The sequence below is a fragment of the Ostrea edulis genome, chromosome 2 (genome assembly GCF_947568905.1).
Source record: "Ostrea edulis chromosome 2, xbOstEdul1.1, whole genome shotgun sequence".
In the NCBI taxonomy this organism is placed as follows: Eukaryota; Metazoa; Mollusca; class Bivalvia; order Ostreida; family Ostreidae; genus Ostrea; species Ostrea edulis.
In genome coordinates, this window is record NC_079165.1 from 49,212,069 (window position 1) to 49,229,940 (window position 17,872).

Genomic DNA, 17,872 nt, shown 5'->3' on the forward strand with positions numbered 1-17,872 from the left:
GTGAGGTTTGGAATTTCCATTACGAGCCCCATCCCTACACGGGTTGAATATTATTTTACGTCCCTCTTGAAAATATTTCACTCATATGGAGACGTCACCACTTCCGGTGAAGGGCTACATAATTTAGGCCTATGCTCGGCGCTTATGGCCATCGAGCAGGAAGGGATCTTTATTGTGCCACACCTGATGTGACACGGGACCTCGGTTTTTGCCGTCTCATCCGAAGGACCGCCCCAATTAGTTGCCTTATTACGACAAGCAAGGGGGTACTGAGGACCTATTCTAACCCGAAACCCCACGGGAATCCCAACACAGACATTGGAAGTAAATGTAAATATATAGTATGTGTTTGTATTTTTATATATGCACAGACTATGTATTTACATTAACTTCCAGTGCCTGTGCCTCCCTATACTTCATAAAAGGCAGGATGGTTGATCATTTTTCGATGCAAAATTTCATTGCTACATGTAAGTCATGACAAAGTCTGAGTCTATCTCACGCTATATTTGTAATATTTACAAAACATACAATAAAACATGTACAGGCCATCCGGACTCCTGGGTTAAATATTTTTAGAAGCCCGATCCCGATTTTACTGGCCTCGGGCATCGGGCCACTGGTTAACGTCAAAGACTGCCAGTGTGGATTGACTTTTGACCATGTAACCTCAAAATCTATAGGGTTTCTCTTCTACTCATATCCAATGCACATATGAAATATCATTATGATAAAGTGAAATGGTTCTCAAGATATTGAGGAGACAACATGTGGTCTACCAACCGATATATTGACAGTGTGTTTTATTTCGAGTTAACTGGGAAATATCTAATCAACATATGAATGAAAATGATTATTGTTAATAGATAAAACATTGTTGATATATTTAAACATCAAATTGAAGGCCACAGCAGGAGATTTTTTCTTGTCATGTAGAAGCTTTTCAATAAATTCTGCCTCATCAGAATATAACAAGAGTACCGCAAACGGTACATAATACGCTCGTGAAATGCTTACATAGGGTGTTTTTCTTGTGCTTAATTTGTATAACTTTGCTTCAGGTAGTATCAGCCATCATGAGGCTGTGACAAACTTTCATATGAACAGAGGGTCTTAGCTTAAAAATTGAGATTTCCTCAAAATGGACCAAGTTCAGCAACCTGTAATTTTTTCAAAAACGGAAGAAAATCAAAATCCTTCCCCAGATGCACATCTTCAATACCCATACAAACACTCCGCAAAATAAAATGGTCCTCACTTGAAAACTGTGGGAGGAGTTGGGCGGACAAATTATGTACCCTCCATAGAATATTAATTTCCAAATAGACTAAGTTTAACAACCTGTAATTTTCTCAAAAATTGTAGGAAATCAAAATCCATCCCACATGCACATCTTCAGTACCTATACAAACACTCCACAAAATAAGAAGGTCCTCACTTAAAAACTGTAGGAGGAGTTGGGCAGAAATTATGTACCCTCCATAGAATATTAATTTCCAAATAGACTAAGTTCAACAACCTGTAATTTTCTCAAAAATTGTAGAAAATCAAAATCCATCCCACATGCACATCTTCAATACTCATACAAACACTCAACAAAATAAGAAGGCTCTCACTTGAAAACTGTGGGAGGAGTAGGGCAGACAAATTATGTACCCTCCATATAATAATTATTTCCAAATAAAGGGTCAAAACTCCTGGAAACAAGATGTGTTTGTGAAACACAAATGCCCCCGATAATGGCCAATTCCGAAGATGGCCAAGGTCACAAGGGCAAATATCTTGGTACCAGTAGAAAGATCTTGTCAAAAGAAATGATCATGTACAATATGAAAGCTCTAATATTTACCATTTAGAAGTTATGACCAATGTAAAAAAAAAAAAATTAAAAGTAGGTCAAATGTCAAGGTCAAAAGCTTCAATACCAACGGAAAGGTCTTGTAACAAGGAATACTCATGTAAAATATCAAAGCTCTATCTCTTACTGTTCAAAAGTTATTAGCAAGGTTAAAGTTTTCAAAAAGTAAATCAGATTCCATGGTCAAGGTACAGGGTCAAAAATGTTGGTACCCACGGAAAGGTCTTGTCACAAGGAATACTCGTGTAAAATATCAAAGCTCTATCACTTACTGTTCAAAAGTTATTAGCAAGGTTAAAGTTTTCAAAAAGTAGGTCAAACTCCAAGGTGAATGTCACAGGGTAAAAAATGTTGGTACCCACGGAAAGTTCTTCTCACAAGGAATATTCATGTCAAATATCAAAGCTCTATCACTTATTGTTCAAAAGTTATTAGCAAGGTTAAAGTTTTCAAAAAGTAGGTAAAACTCCAAGGTCAAGGTCACGGGGTCAAAAATCTTGGTACCCACAGAAAGGTCTTGTAACAAGGAATACTCAAGTGAAATATCAAAGCTCTATCTCTTATTGTTCAAATGTTATTAGCAAGGTTAAAGTTTTCAAAAAGTAGGTCAACATTCAAGGTCAAGGTCACGGGGTCAAAAATGTTGGTACCCACGGAAAGGTCTTCTCACAAGGAATACTCATGTGAAATATCAAAGCTCTATCTCTTATTGTTCAAAAGTTATTAGCAAGGTTAAAGTTTTCAAAAAGTAGGTCAAACTCCAAGGTCAAGATCACGGGGTCAAAAATGTTGGTACCCACGGAAAGGTCTTGTCACAAGGAATACTTATGTGAAATATCAAAGCTCTATCACTTACTGTTCAAAAGTTATTAGCAAGGTTAAAGTTTCAGACAGAATGACAGAATTACAGAATGACAGACAGGACAAAAACAATATGCCCCCCCTATCTTCGATCTCGGGGGCATAAAAAGGTCGAAATGGATCAAAATTGCAGTATGATCTAGAGTGACCCACAAAGAAGCTACACAGCAAGTTTCAGCATGATATGTGAAAGGGAAATGAAATTATAAAGAGAAAACCCCGAACGGACGGACGGTAAGACGGTACGAACGGACAGACGTACAGACATCACTGTACCATAATATGTCCCGTCTAAAGACTGGCGCATAAAAAATCAATATATGCACCCAGGGGCAGAGCTGCCAACATTATGAAATGGAAAATAGTACGGCGAGGCCCCCTGCCGCTGGAGATTTTTTATGAATAAAGATATAACCTGAGCAATTTTAGGCATATTTCAAATCCAAATTTAATGAATTTAGACATACTAATTGTTATGCATTTTACAACTGCAGAAGGTCAAATACATCTTTTATTGATTTTATTTTCTTGGGTATAAAACCTTGTTACTTTAGTATACTATATAATTTTACAGTTACTGTGTCAGTTATTATGGCAAGTTTTTTAATGTCATTTTCCCCGCCGTGAAAAATGTTGAAGTTTATCAAACAGATTGTACACTTATCATACAAACTCCCCCCTTTCTGACTTTGAAACAAATAGATGTTTACAGTGTACTTGCATGTTGTTCTTTGAATTACTGGCTCTATTAGGTTTTCTTCTTTGGGGGAGTATTGTCGTTATTTCCATCAACACATGCCTTACGCTTAGTAGCAGCTGCCATGTTCTTTATTTCAAAGCATTAAAATGATCAAGATTTTGTATACATATAGACTATGCAAACAAACGTAGTAACGACTATGGTTTGTTTCTTATAAAAGTAAAAACCAATGACGGACAGCTCTAAAACTTTCGAAATGTCAAATAAGCGAAAATCGGAAGATATATAGTGAAATCGTAAGGCGTATTTTCGGCCCTAAAATCGTAAGCCTTACGCCAAAATCGTGAGGGTTGGCAGCTCTGCAGGGGTGCATGAGCCGAGTGCATGGGATACATTGTAAAGTCAGGAATGATGTGACACATTTATAATTGTGAAGAACTAATTTCAGTTATAAACTTTTCGAGTTACTGTCCAGAAACCATATTTGTCTGAAGTTTTCGATCTATTTTCGGTCACTGTGACCTTGACCTTTGACCTTTGTTCTCCAAAATCAATAGGGGCCTTGCTTTGCTGGTATCCAACAATACATCCAAGTTTAATTTGATTCAAATTAAAAATTTTCGAGTCATCCTCCGGAAACCAAAATTTTGGGAATTTTAAATCTATTTTCGGTCACTGTGACCTTGACCTTTGACCTATTTTCTCCAAAATCAATAGGGGTCTTCCTTACCTGATACATAACAATATCTTTATGTATCATTTGATTCGGATTTAAACTTTTTGAGTTATGATCCGAAAACCAAATATTTCTGAAATTTTCATTCTATATCCGGTCACTGTGACCTTGATCTTTAACCTTTTTTCTCCAAAATCAATAGGGGTCTTCCTTACCTGGTACCCAACAATATATCAAAGTTTCATTTGATTAGATTGTAAACTTTTCCAAGTTATCATCTGGAAACCAATTGTTGACGCCCACCCGCCCGCATCACCAAACCAATAGCAGAGTTCAACTTCGTTGCAACTCGGCTAGAAATGGGTCAGCTAATAAAGGAGCATAAATTGTGCCCATGGGAATTCCAACAGACTGTTGGAAGACCTTATCACCAAAGACTACGAAGATATATGTCAACAAGGAACGACTGCATTTTTTAAATATCAACTTCAGAGTACTTGTGTGTAGAATCTGAGTGGTGTTTAACAATCTAATCTTTAAAATGACTGATATGAATATCTCCTATTTCAATTTTATTGAAAAAGCAACTTTCAATGATGTCAAAAAAGTTTAGTTTTTAATTTATGGTGAGGAATGGTCGTGTGAAGTGTTGAAAAGTCATGAATACATTTTAATATTGTTGATTTGAGAAAAGTTTTGTGATTTCAAATTTACTGAAAGTGCTTTAGAATTCACATTTGATTTACACCACTTCTGGCATATGTTTTGGCACAATATGTTTCTCCTTCAAACAGTTAATGTGTTCGTGAGGAGCAAAGACAGGGGCTTGGTAGAACATTTACTGGATCCAGCACCATATCTATGTTTCTAAGGGGTTTTGTGAACTTTTAGGTATCCACTGTACCGGTAACTCATGTTCATTTGTTCCATTGACTGGGATATTAAATGTGTTTAAAACTGAAGCATGGTTTGTAAGAATTTCATCTTTTGAGAGGGTAATTGGAGTATAAGTAGGATTACCAAATGTGGAATTCATGCCAAGTGCATTTAAAATATAGTTGTGATAATGAGTCTTACAAACAAAGACAATGTTGTTATAAGCTTTGTTAGCTGAAACTAAAATATATTCCTCATGTAACCTATCTAATTCTTTAATCACTTCTGGTTTACTAAACACAGAAGGATAGATGGTATGCACATTTGTTTTGATGTGTCTAATACACTCTACCTTACAGACTCCGTGAGATATTGATTTGCTAAGTTTTCTTAAACATAGGTAAAACTCCGTTAAGTTCACAAGGCCAAACAACATGGTATCAAATGAAAGGTCTTGCTATAAAAAAAAACATATATACAACAAGAGGTCCATGAACCACCTTGGCCCTGCCGTTGTTCAAGGTCAACACCTAAGTATAAAATTCAAAATATGAAAGACCTACCTTAAATAGTTCTCGAGATATCAAATAGGTAAGGTTTTTCTTAAAGTAGGTCTAGGTCAAACCTAGCTGCAATAATGTAGCCCTATCCAATTTTTTTTTAATTCTGACGTTTTCGGGATAGGGCTACAATTCCATAGGATCTCCGTAATGGTGCAAAATAATTTTATGAATAACCGATAATAAACTCTGTGTATTAGTCCCAAATGTTGTTTTTACCAAAAGGAGCACCAACTTTGTGCTCGGGCATGTGTAATAAAGGTGTTTTTCATTAAATATAATGTACAGCATGCAAAATTCTTCGTCTGCTCCGCCATGCTTGTTATCGCGAGATCTCGTAGGTGGATCTAATGAAAAGCCTAAACATTGACAATCAGCGCGAAAATGTAGTTACTCGAGCCACTTCGACAAAGAGAGGAAAATCATATTGTTGCAGAAAGAATTTACAATCTGCTGTTCGGTTTTTAACTTGATATTAAATTCAAACCTTTTCAATACCGACGAAATAGCTTTCGCCTCCATACTTGTCCATTGATGTAAATACTACCTTTTATGGCATATGCAAATGACTTGACAACCGGAAGTTGAAACTTCAGTACATCAAACATGGCGCACAAATATGAATCGAGAAATTGGAATTTATCGAAATTGTTGAAAACGGTAGAATAGAGCCTCACAAATCTAAAGTTGCAGGTTGTAAATTTATATATTGACTAAGAAACATAGAATATCATTTTATTTACGTAAAGAAAGCCAGGAAATGTTTAGAATGAGCGCAAATGTTGCGGGAGTGAATCACTCCCGCATTTGCACCATTACGGAGATCCTAAGGAGTTGTAGCCCTCTCCCTAAAAAAAAAAAAAAAAAAAAAAAAAAAAAAAAATCAGAGAGGGCTACATTATTGCAGCTAGGTCAAACCCCAAGGTTAAATGATCAAATATCATTGTGTCACAATGTCTTGCCATAAAGAATCTATACAAAATATGAAAACTCTACCTAAAATAGTTATTAATATACTTATTAGGTTATGTTTTCTTAAATGTAGGTCAAACTCAAAATTCAAGGTCACAGCCAAAGGACATGATATGAAACGAAAGGTCTTGCCATATGAAATTTATATACACTGCCCACCATAAATAAGTATACACTCACCAAAATAAGTTACTTGTGCATAAAAAGAAATGGGTTACATCATAGTTAAAGATTTTTCGATGCAAAATACATAACTCTTACATATAAATAGATGACGTTGGGCTTTTTAACTTTTTTATCAAAATATTTGATTTTCTGAACTTTTGAATTCTCTAAAGAGAGATATCATGCAAACCTTCGTCATTTTTGCCATCATCTTCGGATATTAATATTGTAAAGAAAATACACACTGAATTTTGAACTAAACAATGAAACCTTAAATACCCTCTTTTCATGTAAATTTAATCAATCTGTGTCCTGCTTTTAATATTATCAATCTCCATTAGTCTTGAAAAATTCAAAACATGCCACTGTCAGTTACAATGCTTCTCTTCAATACATACACAATACACACATTTCTGTTGTAAATATTTTTGAGAAATACAAATATCTATAGCATATATAATCTTAGCAAATATGTTGTAAATGCTGTTAAGCATTATGACAAGATTTTTTTTCCTTTCCAAAGAGGGTTGTGGCCCTCTTTTTACATGTTGGAGGTTGGAAACTATGGAAATATGAAAGCTATCACATCCATTCAAAAGTTATGGCCAAGGTTAAAGTTTTTTGCAGACAGACTAATAGATGAAAGACCAAAAACTATATGCCCCTGAATTTCCAATTATGGGGGCATAAAAAACAAGTTAGGTCATAGTAAAGACATTTGATAATCCTTCTATTGAACACTGTGATAAGATCAACATCAGCTAATATCTAACCATAATATTAACTTTCCATTATAATTTCATCTGTTCATTTTCAATTTTGGGGCAAAATTGCTCCCTTGTGTGTTAACCCATCTTTGACTAAAATTGGAAATCATAGAAAATGAATATCAATTCAGGAAATTGTTAACTTGGGTGTAAAGGTATGTTGTACCCAAGATCTGAATTTGTTCTAAATAGACAACTACAAACCACTGTGATGGGGTACTGTGGCTTCAGAACTGTGAACAAGAGAATGTGATTTCCTATTCTGTGGTCATCTCCACCTCTAAAAAGTTCAAAAAATGTAATCAGAATTTTGTCAAGATACTATCACCTATACTTCAGTCATCAATACATGTTAGTACTGCAATATCATTTATTTCATCACAAATACATTACAACAGGAAATGTCAAGCCAAATTCTCCATCCATTATTTAACAGAAAAAGTTTAAAATATAATTTGTTTTTGTTAAAAACAAATGTCTCCCCAGTTCACTAAATTGAAAGTGCTCCAAATTCCACCCTCCTTCTTTTTATGTACTGCATGGTATGGAGGAGGAAGCATGAGCAGGAACATAGACATTATGAACTGCACTTTGTGCATTGAGGAAAAAGATGGAGAAAAGATTCAACATCAGCGTGACCAATGTCATTGTTGTTTATGATACAAAAATAATGACTGTTATGCTCAAGTACTAGTAGGAAAGAGAACATACTCTTGTATATGAAAACAAGAGGCCCATGGGCCACATCACTCACCTGAGTAACCTTGGCCCATATCTGAAGACTTTCCATATATATTTGCATGTAAAACATTAGTCCCCATTGTGGCCCTAACCTACCCCTGGAGGCCATGATTTTTACAAACTTCAATCTACACTGTGTCAGAAAACTTTCGTGTAAATGTCAACTTCTTTGGCTCAATGGTTCTTAAGAAGATTTTTAAAGATTTTCTCTATTTATTCCCATGTAAAACTTTTGATCCCCTATTGTGACCCCAACATACCCCCGGGGACCATGATTTGAACAAACTTGAATCTGCACTATGTCAGGAAGCTTTCATGTAAATCTTAGCTCTTCTGGCTCAGTGGTTCTTGAGAATATTTTTAAAGATTTTCTCTATTTATTTCTATGTAAAACTTGGATCCCTTATTGTTGCCCCAACATATTCCCGGAGGCCAAATTTGAATCTACATTATGTCAGGAAGCTTTCTATGTAAGACTTTGATCCCCTGTTGTGGCCCCATCCTACACCCAGGGGCCATGATTTGAACAAACTTGAATCTGCACTATGTCAGGAAGCTTTCATGTAAATGTCAGCTCCTCTGGCCCCGTGGTTCTTAAAAAGATTTTTAAATGACCCTACCCTAATTTTGCTTTTTTGTGATTATTTCCCCCTTTGAAAGGGGCATGGCCCTTCATTTGAACAAACTTCACCAAAGGATGCTTTGTGCCAAGTTTGGTTGAAATTGACCCAGTGGTTCTGGAGAAGATGAAAATGTGAAAAGTTTACAACGACGATGTCGACGACAGACAATGTACAAATTTTGATCAGAATATCTCACTTGAGCCTTTGGCTTAGGTGAGCTAAAAAACTATAAAACATTCCTTTTTGATCCACTGTAAATTGTAGGAAAATATTACATCCCTGGGTCAGAACAATGTGAATATCATTAAATGATAATTAAGTGTTGTACAAAATTTCAAGGCTATCTGATAAGCCAAATAGGAGAAGTGTTCACGAACTATTTTATATCCTCCGACCCTCTTAGATCCACTATAACTTTTAGGAAAATAATTGGATCCTAACGTCCCAACAATATGCACATCTACAAATCGCAATGAAGCATTGTACAAAGTTTCAAGTCTATTGGATAAGCCATATAGAAGAAGCATTCACAAGATTTTGTGACAGACGGACAGACTGACAGAAAGTACAAAAACAATTTGAACTCCCCTGGAAGAAGGGGGACATAAATAAATTTCTCCAGTAGAAATCAAAGAACATTTTTCATCCCTCTGTAACTAAACAAAGTAGTACGCTGGAAATCCATGGATACTTAAGGGTGACGGACCGAAGAACTAGGTTGTAATGATAAACAAGAGACCCATGGGCCACAATGCTCACCTGAGTCACCTTGGCTCATATCTAAAGATTTTCCCTATATATTCGCATGTAAAACTTTGATCCCTAATGTGGCCCCAACCTACTCCCGGGGACCATGATTTTTACAAACTTGAATCTGCACTATGTCAGGAAGCTTTCTAGTAAACATAAACTTTTCTGGCCCAGTAATTTTTTCAGATGATTTTTAATGATTTTCCCTATATATTTGTATGTAAAATTTTGACCCCCTACTTTGGCCCCATCTTACCCCTGGGGACCATGATTTTTACAAACTTGAATCTGCACTATGTCTGGAAACATTCGTGCAAATGTAATTTCTTTGGCCCAGTGATTTTTCAGAAGATTTTTAATGATTTTCCCTATATATTTGTATGTAAAACTTTGATCAACCATAATGACCCAATCCTAATCTCCGGGGGACATGATTTTAACAAACTTGAATCTGCAGGAAGATTTCATGTAAATCTTAGCTCTTTTGGCTCAGTGGTTTTTGAGAAGATTTTCGCTATATATTTGTATGTAAAATTTGATCCCCTATTGTGACCCCATCCTACCCCCAAGGAACATGATTTTAACAAACTTGAATCTGCACTATGTCAGGAAGCTTTCATGTAAATTTCTGCTTTCCTGGCTCAGTAGTATTTGAGAAGAAGATTTTTAAAGATTTTCCCTATATATTTGTATGTAAAACTTTGATTCCCGATTGTGGCCCCATCCTACCCCTTGGGGACATGATTTTTTCAAACTTAAATCTGCACTATGTCAGGAATCTTTCATATAAATATCAGCTTTTCTGGTTTAGTGGTTCTTCAGAAGAAGATTTTTAAAGATTTTTCCTATATATTTGTATGCGAAACTTTGATCCCCTATTGTGGCCCCATCCTACCCCCAGGGGCCATGATTTTAACAAACTTAAATCTGCACTATGTCAGGAAGCTTTCATGTAAGTTTCAGCTCTTATGGCCCAGTGGTTCTTGAGAAATATTTTAAATGACCTCACCCTATTTTTTTTTTTAAACATTTTTGTTATTATCTCCCCTTTGCAGGTGGCATGGCCCTTCATTTCAGCAAACTTGAATCCCTTCATTTAAGGATGCTTTTGGCCAAGTTTGGTTGAAATTGGTTTTGGAGAAGAAATTGAAATTGTGAAAAGTTTACAGATGGACAGATAGACGGAGGACAACAAGCGATCAGAAAAACTCAGGTGAGCTAAAAAGTCGTAACAGTGACTTCTATAATAACGGGAAAATTAAGAACATCAAAAATATCAGATGAATATCGTATTCAAACATTTATCGATTGTCAGATTGTTGGTCTTGGGAGGGGGGCCCTTGGTATCCTTCATTGAATAAGAGACATATGGAGCTCCAAATGACTTCCTAATAATAAAAGTTTTATTCACTGTATATGATATCAATAACAAGAGATGTTTGTAAAATACATATGCCCCCCATGGTGCAAAATTGAAAAGGGTTATACACACACATCATTTAATTGATAGCAGTATCATATATTCAAGATATTGAGCAGAAAATATCTTCCTGTGTCAAGAGTGGATTGACCATGTGACTTAAAAATCCATAGGGGTCATCTACAGTCTACTCCTTATGCTATACCAGTGTACCAAGTTTGGTGTCAATCAAGCAAATAATTTTTAAAATATAAGAGACAATATATTACTATGACCTTTAACCATATGACCTCAAAGTCAAAAGGGGTCATCTTCTCCTGAAGATGTACCAGTCTACTAAGTTTGATGTCTGTCAAGTAAACGGTTATCAAGATATTGAATGTCCAGTTTGAACCTTGACCTTTGACCATGTGACCTCAAAATCAATAGGGGGTCATCTTCTTCTGAAGATATACCATTGTACCAAGTATGATTTCTGTCAAGCAATGTGTTCTCAAGATATTGAGTGGACAGTATATTCCTATGTCCAGTTTGACCCTTGACCTTTGTCCATGTGACCTCAAAATCAATAGGGGTCATCTTCTCCTGAAGAAATACCAGTGTACCAAGTTTGATGTCTGTCAAGCAATGGGTTCTCAAGATTTTGAGTGGACGGTATATTCCTATGTCCAGTTTGACCCTTGACCTTTGACCATGTGACCTCAAAATCAATAGGGGTCATTTTCTTCTAGAGATGTACCAGTGTACCAAATTTGATATCTATCAAGCAAAGGGTTCTCTAAACATTGAGTGGTCAGTATATTCCTATGTCCAGTTTGACCCTTGACCATGTGACCTCAAAATCAATAGGGGTCATCTACTCCTTAGGATGTACCAGTGTACCAAGTTTAATGTCTGTCAAAAAAAGGATTCTCAAGATATTGAGCGGACAGTATATTCCTACATCCAGAGTAGATTGACCTTGACCTTTGACCATTTGACCTGAAAAACAATAGGGGTCCTCTTCTACTCAAAACCAACCCACATATAAAATAACATTACAATCAAGTGAAGGGTTCTCAAGATATTGAGTGGACAACATGTGGTCTACTGACTGACCGACAGGTGCAAAGCAATATGCCCCTCTTCTTTGAAGGGGGCTATAAATATAACATAACTAACGCATGCAATGATTAAAAAATTGTTTGATTGATTGATTGATTGATTGTATCTTGCTTAACATCTCGCTCGAAAAAATTTCACTGATATGGAGACGTCACCAAGACCAGTGAAGGGCTTCAAATTTAGGCCTATGCTCGGCGCTTACGGCCATTGAGCAGTGAAGGTTCTTTAGCGTGCCACACCTACTGTGAAACAGGACATCCGTTTTTAAGGTCATCTCCGAGGACCCGTGACATTCACACCTGATGTCAAGTGTTTGGCGATGGAACTGTCACTACCTGTTTTAACGACTTAGGTCTGTCGCGGCCGGGATTTGAACCCTGGCCTTCCACATGTGGAGCGAACGCTCTAACCTCTCGGCCACCGCGATGGTATCAAAAATTGTTTGCAATCATTTGAATTAAAGATATTCATTCAATTCATGTGTGTAACAATTCAAACACGCATTAAACAAGAGGCCCACAGGCCTTATCTGTAACCTGAGTACTAGTTAAAAGTATCACTAGTCCTAAGGGCTAAAAATCTAGAAAAATTTCCTGTTCTGAAAATATCTAAGCTAAATTCTAATATTCAGCAACAGTATAAAACAAGAACTGTACAGTGTAGGCAATTTTTGCCCTGCCCCTAAAGCCCAAGGGATGCAGAAGTCCTGAAATTTACAATTTATGTCCCCCTTGTCCCAATGATGCTTCATACCAAGTATGAAAATAATTGGAATGAAAGCTGTCAAGAAGTTAAAAATGTTCTATTTTTAACACACTTAATTAATAACTGACCATTTTGGCCCCAATTTGTTACCAAATTAAAACCCCTACTACTGAGATCATCAAATTTACAATTTTTGTAAAGGACTACTTGCTCTTTCTAAATATCCATTTAGTTTCAATTTAGTATCAATAGCACTAAAGAAGATTAAAGGGTTTTTACCACGATTTTTAATGTAATTAAAATAAGAAGGAGTAACCTTAATAAAGCACGTTTCTGCTGTTATATTGTTTCATTACTCCCAATAATTGATACAAACATGCATTTTCTCTGCATATATTCAAAGCTTCCGCTTCACAAATCGTCACTAATGAGCTATCTAGTCACGTGATACGTCATGACGTCATACGTGTCAATGTGCTGCAGCAGCTATGTATGTGTGTGCGAATAGATTCTATTGAAAGTCATAAATTATACAGAATGGATAGTTAATGTTCCGACATGGATGACATCCCGTTAGTATTTAAGATTCAGTCATACATGTTTGAACCTGCCGCAGTGCCAAATCCCCTCAGCAAACATTTATATTAGCCTACTACTACATCGACGGACTCGGACGGAGACCCCGCTAACAGAAAGGGTGAAACGTTTTGGTAAACATCTGAATGACACATTTCATTTGCAAACATTTTGACTGTATTCTCTCGTAGATCATAATATTTTTAAAACATTGTAGAGTGTAACATGCATTGATCTAATTAAAATTAGTTTTTCTCTAACCGTTACACTTGAGAAGGTAGAGAAGATCTGTTTTTAATTAAATTGATGCATTAACCTACAACTTATCGAAGGAAACAGTCGATTTACCGATATGGATTTAATTTATAGTTTTATTTTTCCAAAAAAAAAAAAGGGGGGGGGGCGCAACCGAATTTTAAAATTACCAATCTGATGAAAATCTATCGACTTCTTAAGGGAGAGAGAGGGGGGGGGAAGACATGGAGCCAATAGTCGTAACCTTTACCTTATAATCATCCCTCTCATTACTTTAAAAAATATATAGGGGGGAGGAGGGGGGGGGGGGGCTCTCAATCATTATATTGTTGCAATATTTATTTTACTAAGTTGGCACGCACCGTCACTTTTTAAAAAATAAAGTCGCCGTAGTTCAACATTTTTGACGATTATTATTTTTTCGAATTTTTATTTTCTTACTATTTTAATCAGGGGGAGAGGGGTAGGGGTAGACCGTATAGTCATTTCGTACATGGTGTCAATACTCAAAACTTCAAGCATGGGGGAGCAAACCAATATATCGTTGCATATGAAATCAAAGGTGCATATATATATATATATGCTACACAGAAATTTCTGTGGTTGCCAGACCCGCGGCGACTTTGATTGCCTAAATACCTGGTAAGCTATAAGAGTTCTCAAACTGAAGGCAGTCTCTGTTTATGTCCAGTTGGAAGGACAACGAGCCTATTGTTTTGTAAACAGAAATGTCGATATCATGAATTAAATGGGTTAGAATGCAATTTGTAAGTTCGTCATTGAAGATGGTTTCCATTGGTTTGAAGTATTTCTAAGCTCACAAAATTTCTCCGAGTTGCCTCGTTGGTAAAAGTAAAGAAACTCTTCTTTTTTGTGCTGATTATTACAGCTATAGATACTGTACAACACAATATAATGGGACTTGTAACTGTTGAATCTCTCCAGTTTGTATCAATAGCCTGCTGTATGTGCTGTTCACAACTTGTTTAAATGTCTTCATGCTTTCTCGCTTCACCACGATTGACACGTATGACGTCACATACTAATGGCATGAAAATCTCTAACGAGAATATGCATATCTGGCTTTTTGCACTTTCGATAGAAAATAATCACTAAAGCACGCTTTATATCGAAAAAATAATACTAACACGGTTTAAAACACCACATTTTCATATAAATTTACATGCAATAAAAATCGTGATAAAAAGTATTTAACACATAAACACTATATACCAAGTTTGGCCCTGCCCTAGGGTCAAAACCCCTACCCCGGGGATCATGAAATTTACAATTTTGGTAGAGGTCTTACTATTCTACATCGATATGCAACGAGTTTTTCTTTACACATGTGCAGTTGTAAAGAAGAATATTTTTGAAAATTGGTCAATTTGGACAATTTTTGCCCTGCCCCTAAAGCCCCAGGGGTGCAGGAGTTCTGAAATTTACAATTTATGCCCCCCTTGTTCTAAAGATGCTCCATACCAAATTTGAAAAGAATTGGAATAGTGGTTATTAAGAAGTTAAAAATTGTTTAATTGTTAACGCATGACGCTTGTTGCACGATGGACACAGACCAATTGCAGTAGGTCACCCGATTTTATTCGGGTGACCTAAAAAGTTTCATCTAGTTACTTGTATAAATGAAGGAAATATAGTTCAGTTTGTAAATTTCGCATGCTCATAATGTGGTGAAACAATTAGTGACATCACAATGCACGGAATGTAAATGGTGATGAGCACGGCTTTAAGAGCAGAAGTGTAAAAATTTTAATTGGGTCCGTCGTCCATCGTCCTTAAGCATAACAGAATCACATACAAATAACAAACGTAGATTCCTTGTATTACACAATGACTAAATTTTGTGATATTGCCATTCAGCATCAATTCATAACAGTAATGTTCTCAGAAGAAGTTAAATTTAAAAATCACTGGAATAAATCAAAGCAAGACTTAATTTTGTGAGAAAGGCTTCTCCCAGATAATAATTACAAGTAAAATAAGGAATTGAAAATTTTGTACTGTGTGGTAAAAAGTATGTTTATGGTATACTAAAAATCAATGTCAGGCAGGTTTTCACTCACACTGGTCTTTGAATTTTCTGACTTGTTGAGTAGTTGAAGTAGGCAGGCTGTCCAGCAACATATATCTGATTCTCCTATAAATAAAATCAACATCTATCTGATTCTCCTATATATAAAATCAACATCTATCTGATTCTCCTATATATAAAATCAACATCTATCCGATTCTCTCAATGGTCAATGTAACATGCATGTATTATGCAACTGAAACTTGGTAGCATTGTTGTTGAACTAAAACATTCGTATAAACTCAACACAATTTCATGTTCAATGATGTTGGTCAAACAATTTCTGATACATTAAATCCGTGCTCTGCAGTACCTTGAATTACCGAAATGCCTATGATTTACCGAAATGCCTCCAGAAATACCCATTAGAACTAACGAAATTCCCCTTTGAATCAATTCTTTAAAGTTAAATTGAAAGATTAGGGATTGATTCAATGTGTAAAATACCGTCTCTGAGGAAAAAATAACATAAAATTTTTAATAAAAAAAGTCTTGTTAATAGAATTTGAGTTAATCTAAGGAAGGTAACTCATGTTATTTTTCTTTCATTTAGAAGAATGTGTTCAACCATTATTTCCTAATCATTAGGGCTTTCCACCTTTCTGTGGAAAGTCCTATTGATATTGTTCTGTTTATTATTTTCCTGCCGTCAAAAAATTTTTTCGGTTTAAGACTTATCGAAAAACTTTATAGTCCATCATATTGTACTTCTTGAGAAACAAATACATTTCACCCTGCCTAATTGAACTTTGACCCCTTACGGAGTTATTGGACCTTTCACAGAAATCATTGTTATCGCTTCTACTTTTTAACCGTAAATGATAGGAGGATGAAACCTTTTCTAAAGCATAGAGGGTAATTAGTAGAAGCGAAGAATTTCAAATGAAGGGATTTGATGTCCCCTAAAGGGAGTTAATGCCTCTATGTTTTGGGATTTATTCGTGAAACATGTCGAACTTGAGAACGGTTTGTCATAGAGACATGGGACCAACTGGAATAGGATCGTTGACCTTTGACCTTGAAAATTAGGTCAAAGGTCAAGGTCATCAGAAAAAAGGAAAAAATAGCACTTTTTATCTCTTTCCTGCTTCAGATAGCTTTGAAATATTACATGGGTAAGTATTGACTTCTTGATTGGTTTTGATAGTATGCATTATAACTTTGAACTTTGACCCTTCTGTGAATTTCGGAGACTCGCGTTGAAAACCTTGTTATCACTACTCCTACTTAACGGAAAGTCATAGAGACACAAAACCTTCACTAATGAATTCACAGTAAAACCCTCTTGCAAAGAAAAATTAATCAAAGGGATACGAAAACCCTTAAGCATAATTATTGCCCCTGAAAGTCTCGAATATCATTATCTAAGCCTATAACTTTTATATTAATATAGATAGAGACATGGGACCACTAGCATTGAAACCGATGACCTATGACCTTCAAAATGAGGTCAAGGTCATCATCAAAATTATTTTTTCTTCCATTTTCAAAGTCTTTCAAAGTATTTTTAGTATTGAGAAGCTAACTGAAAGTAACCGAAAACCCCTAAACAAATTATTGCCCCTGAATGTCTTGATTAACATTAACATTATTGATTAACATTTTTTAAGCTTATAGGTTTTACATTAATATAGATAGAGACATGGGATCACTTGCATTAAGACCGATGACCTTTGACCTTCAAGATGAGGTCAAGGTCAAAGTCATCATGAAAATTATTATTTTTATTTTCAAGGTCTTTTTGAGTTTCTAACATCATCTTAAATATTCTTAAATATCTTTTTAAATCATTGTAGGTGGAAAGCCCTCTAATTGTTCGCGAATAATTAGGATTACTAGTTATATATATCACTGCTTAAGTTGAATTAAATCAACATTCAGATATATTTTGCAATTCAAACAAATATTGTATAGGGGAAAAAATCATCGGTGATATACATGTATAAATTTCGCTAGAGTTATCTTTCTTTGAAACATAATGAATGCGAGAATTGAACACAATTGAATTTCCTAAATCTACAATCACAAATTTAGAAACGTTTTATCATAAAAGATTAACATATATAAACTTAAAGGAACTGGTTCACGATTTTTGAAAAAAATATTTTGCTCTTCTGATACATTGTAGAACAGGCAAAAATTCTCACTAACCAAGATTCATCAATTAACAAAGT

At 35.5% G+C, this 17,872-nt stretch overlaps 1 protein-coding gene across 2 annotated transcripts in view; it reads right to left on the reverse strand.

Moving 5' to 3' along the window:
* The window catches only part of LOC125679488 (heterogeneous nuclear ribonucleoprotein L-like), a 140,399-nt gene that overhangs the window by 66,571 nt on the left and 55,956 nt on the right, over nucleotides 1-17,872 (reverse strand). For both annotated transcript variants that reach the window (XM_048918751.2, XM_056154395.1), the window contains 2 exons: nucleotides 15,691-15,764; nucleotides 7,640-7,715 (listed from right to left, as the gene is read on the reverse strand). In XM_048918751.2, coding sequence (XP_048774708.1) covers nucleotides 7,640-7,715; nucleotides 15,691-15,764 — 150 coding nt within the window. The remainder of the gene's footprint in view (nucleotides 1-7,639; nucleotides 7,716-15,690; nucleotides 15,765-17,872) is intronic.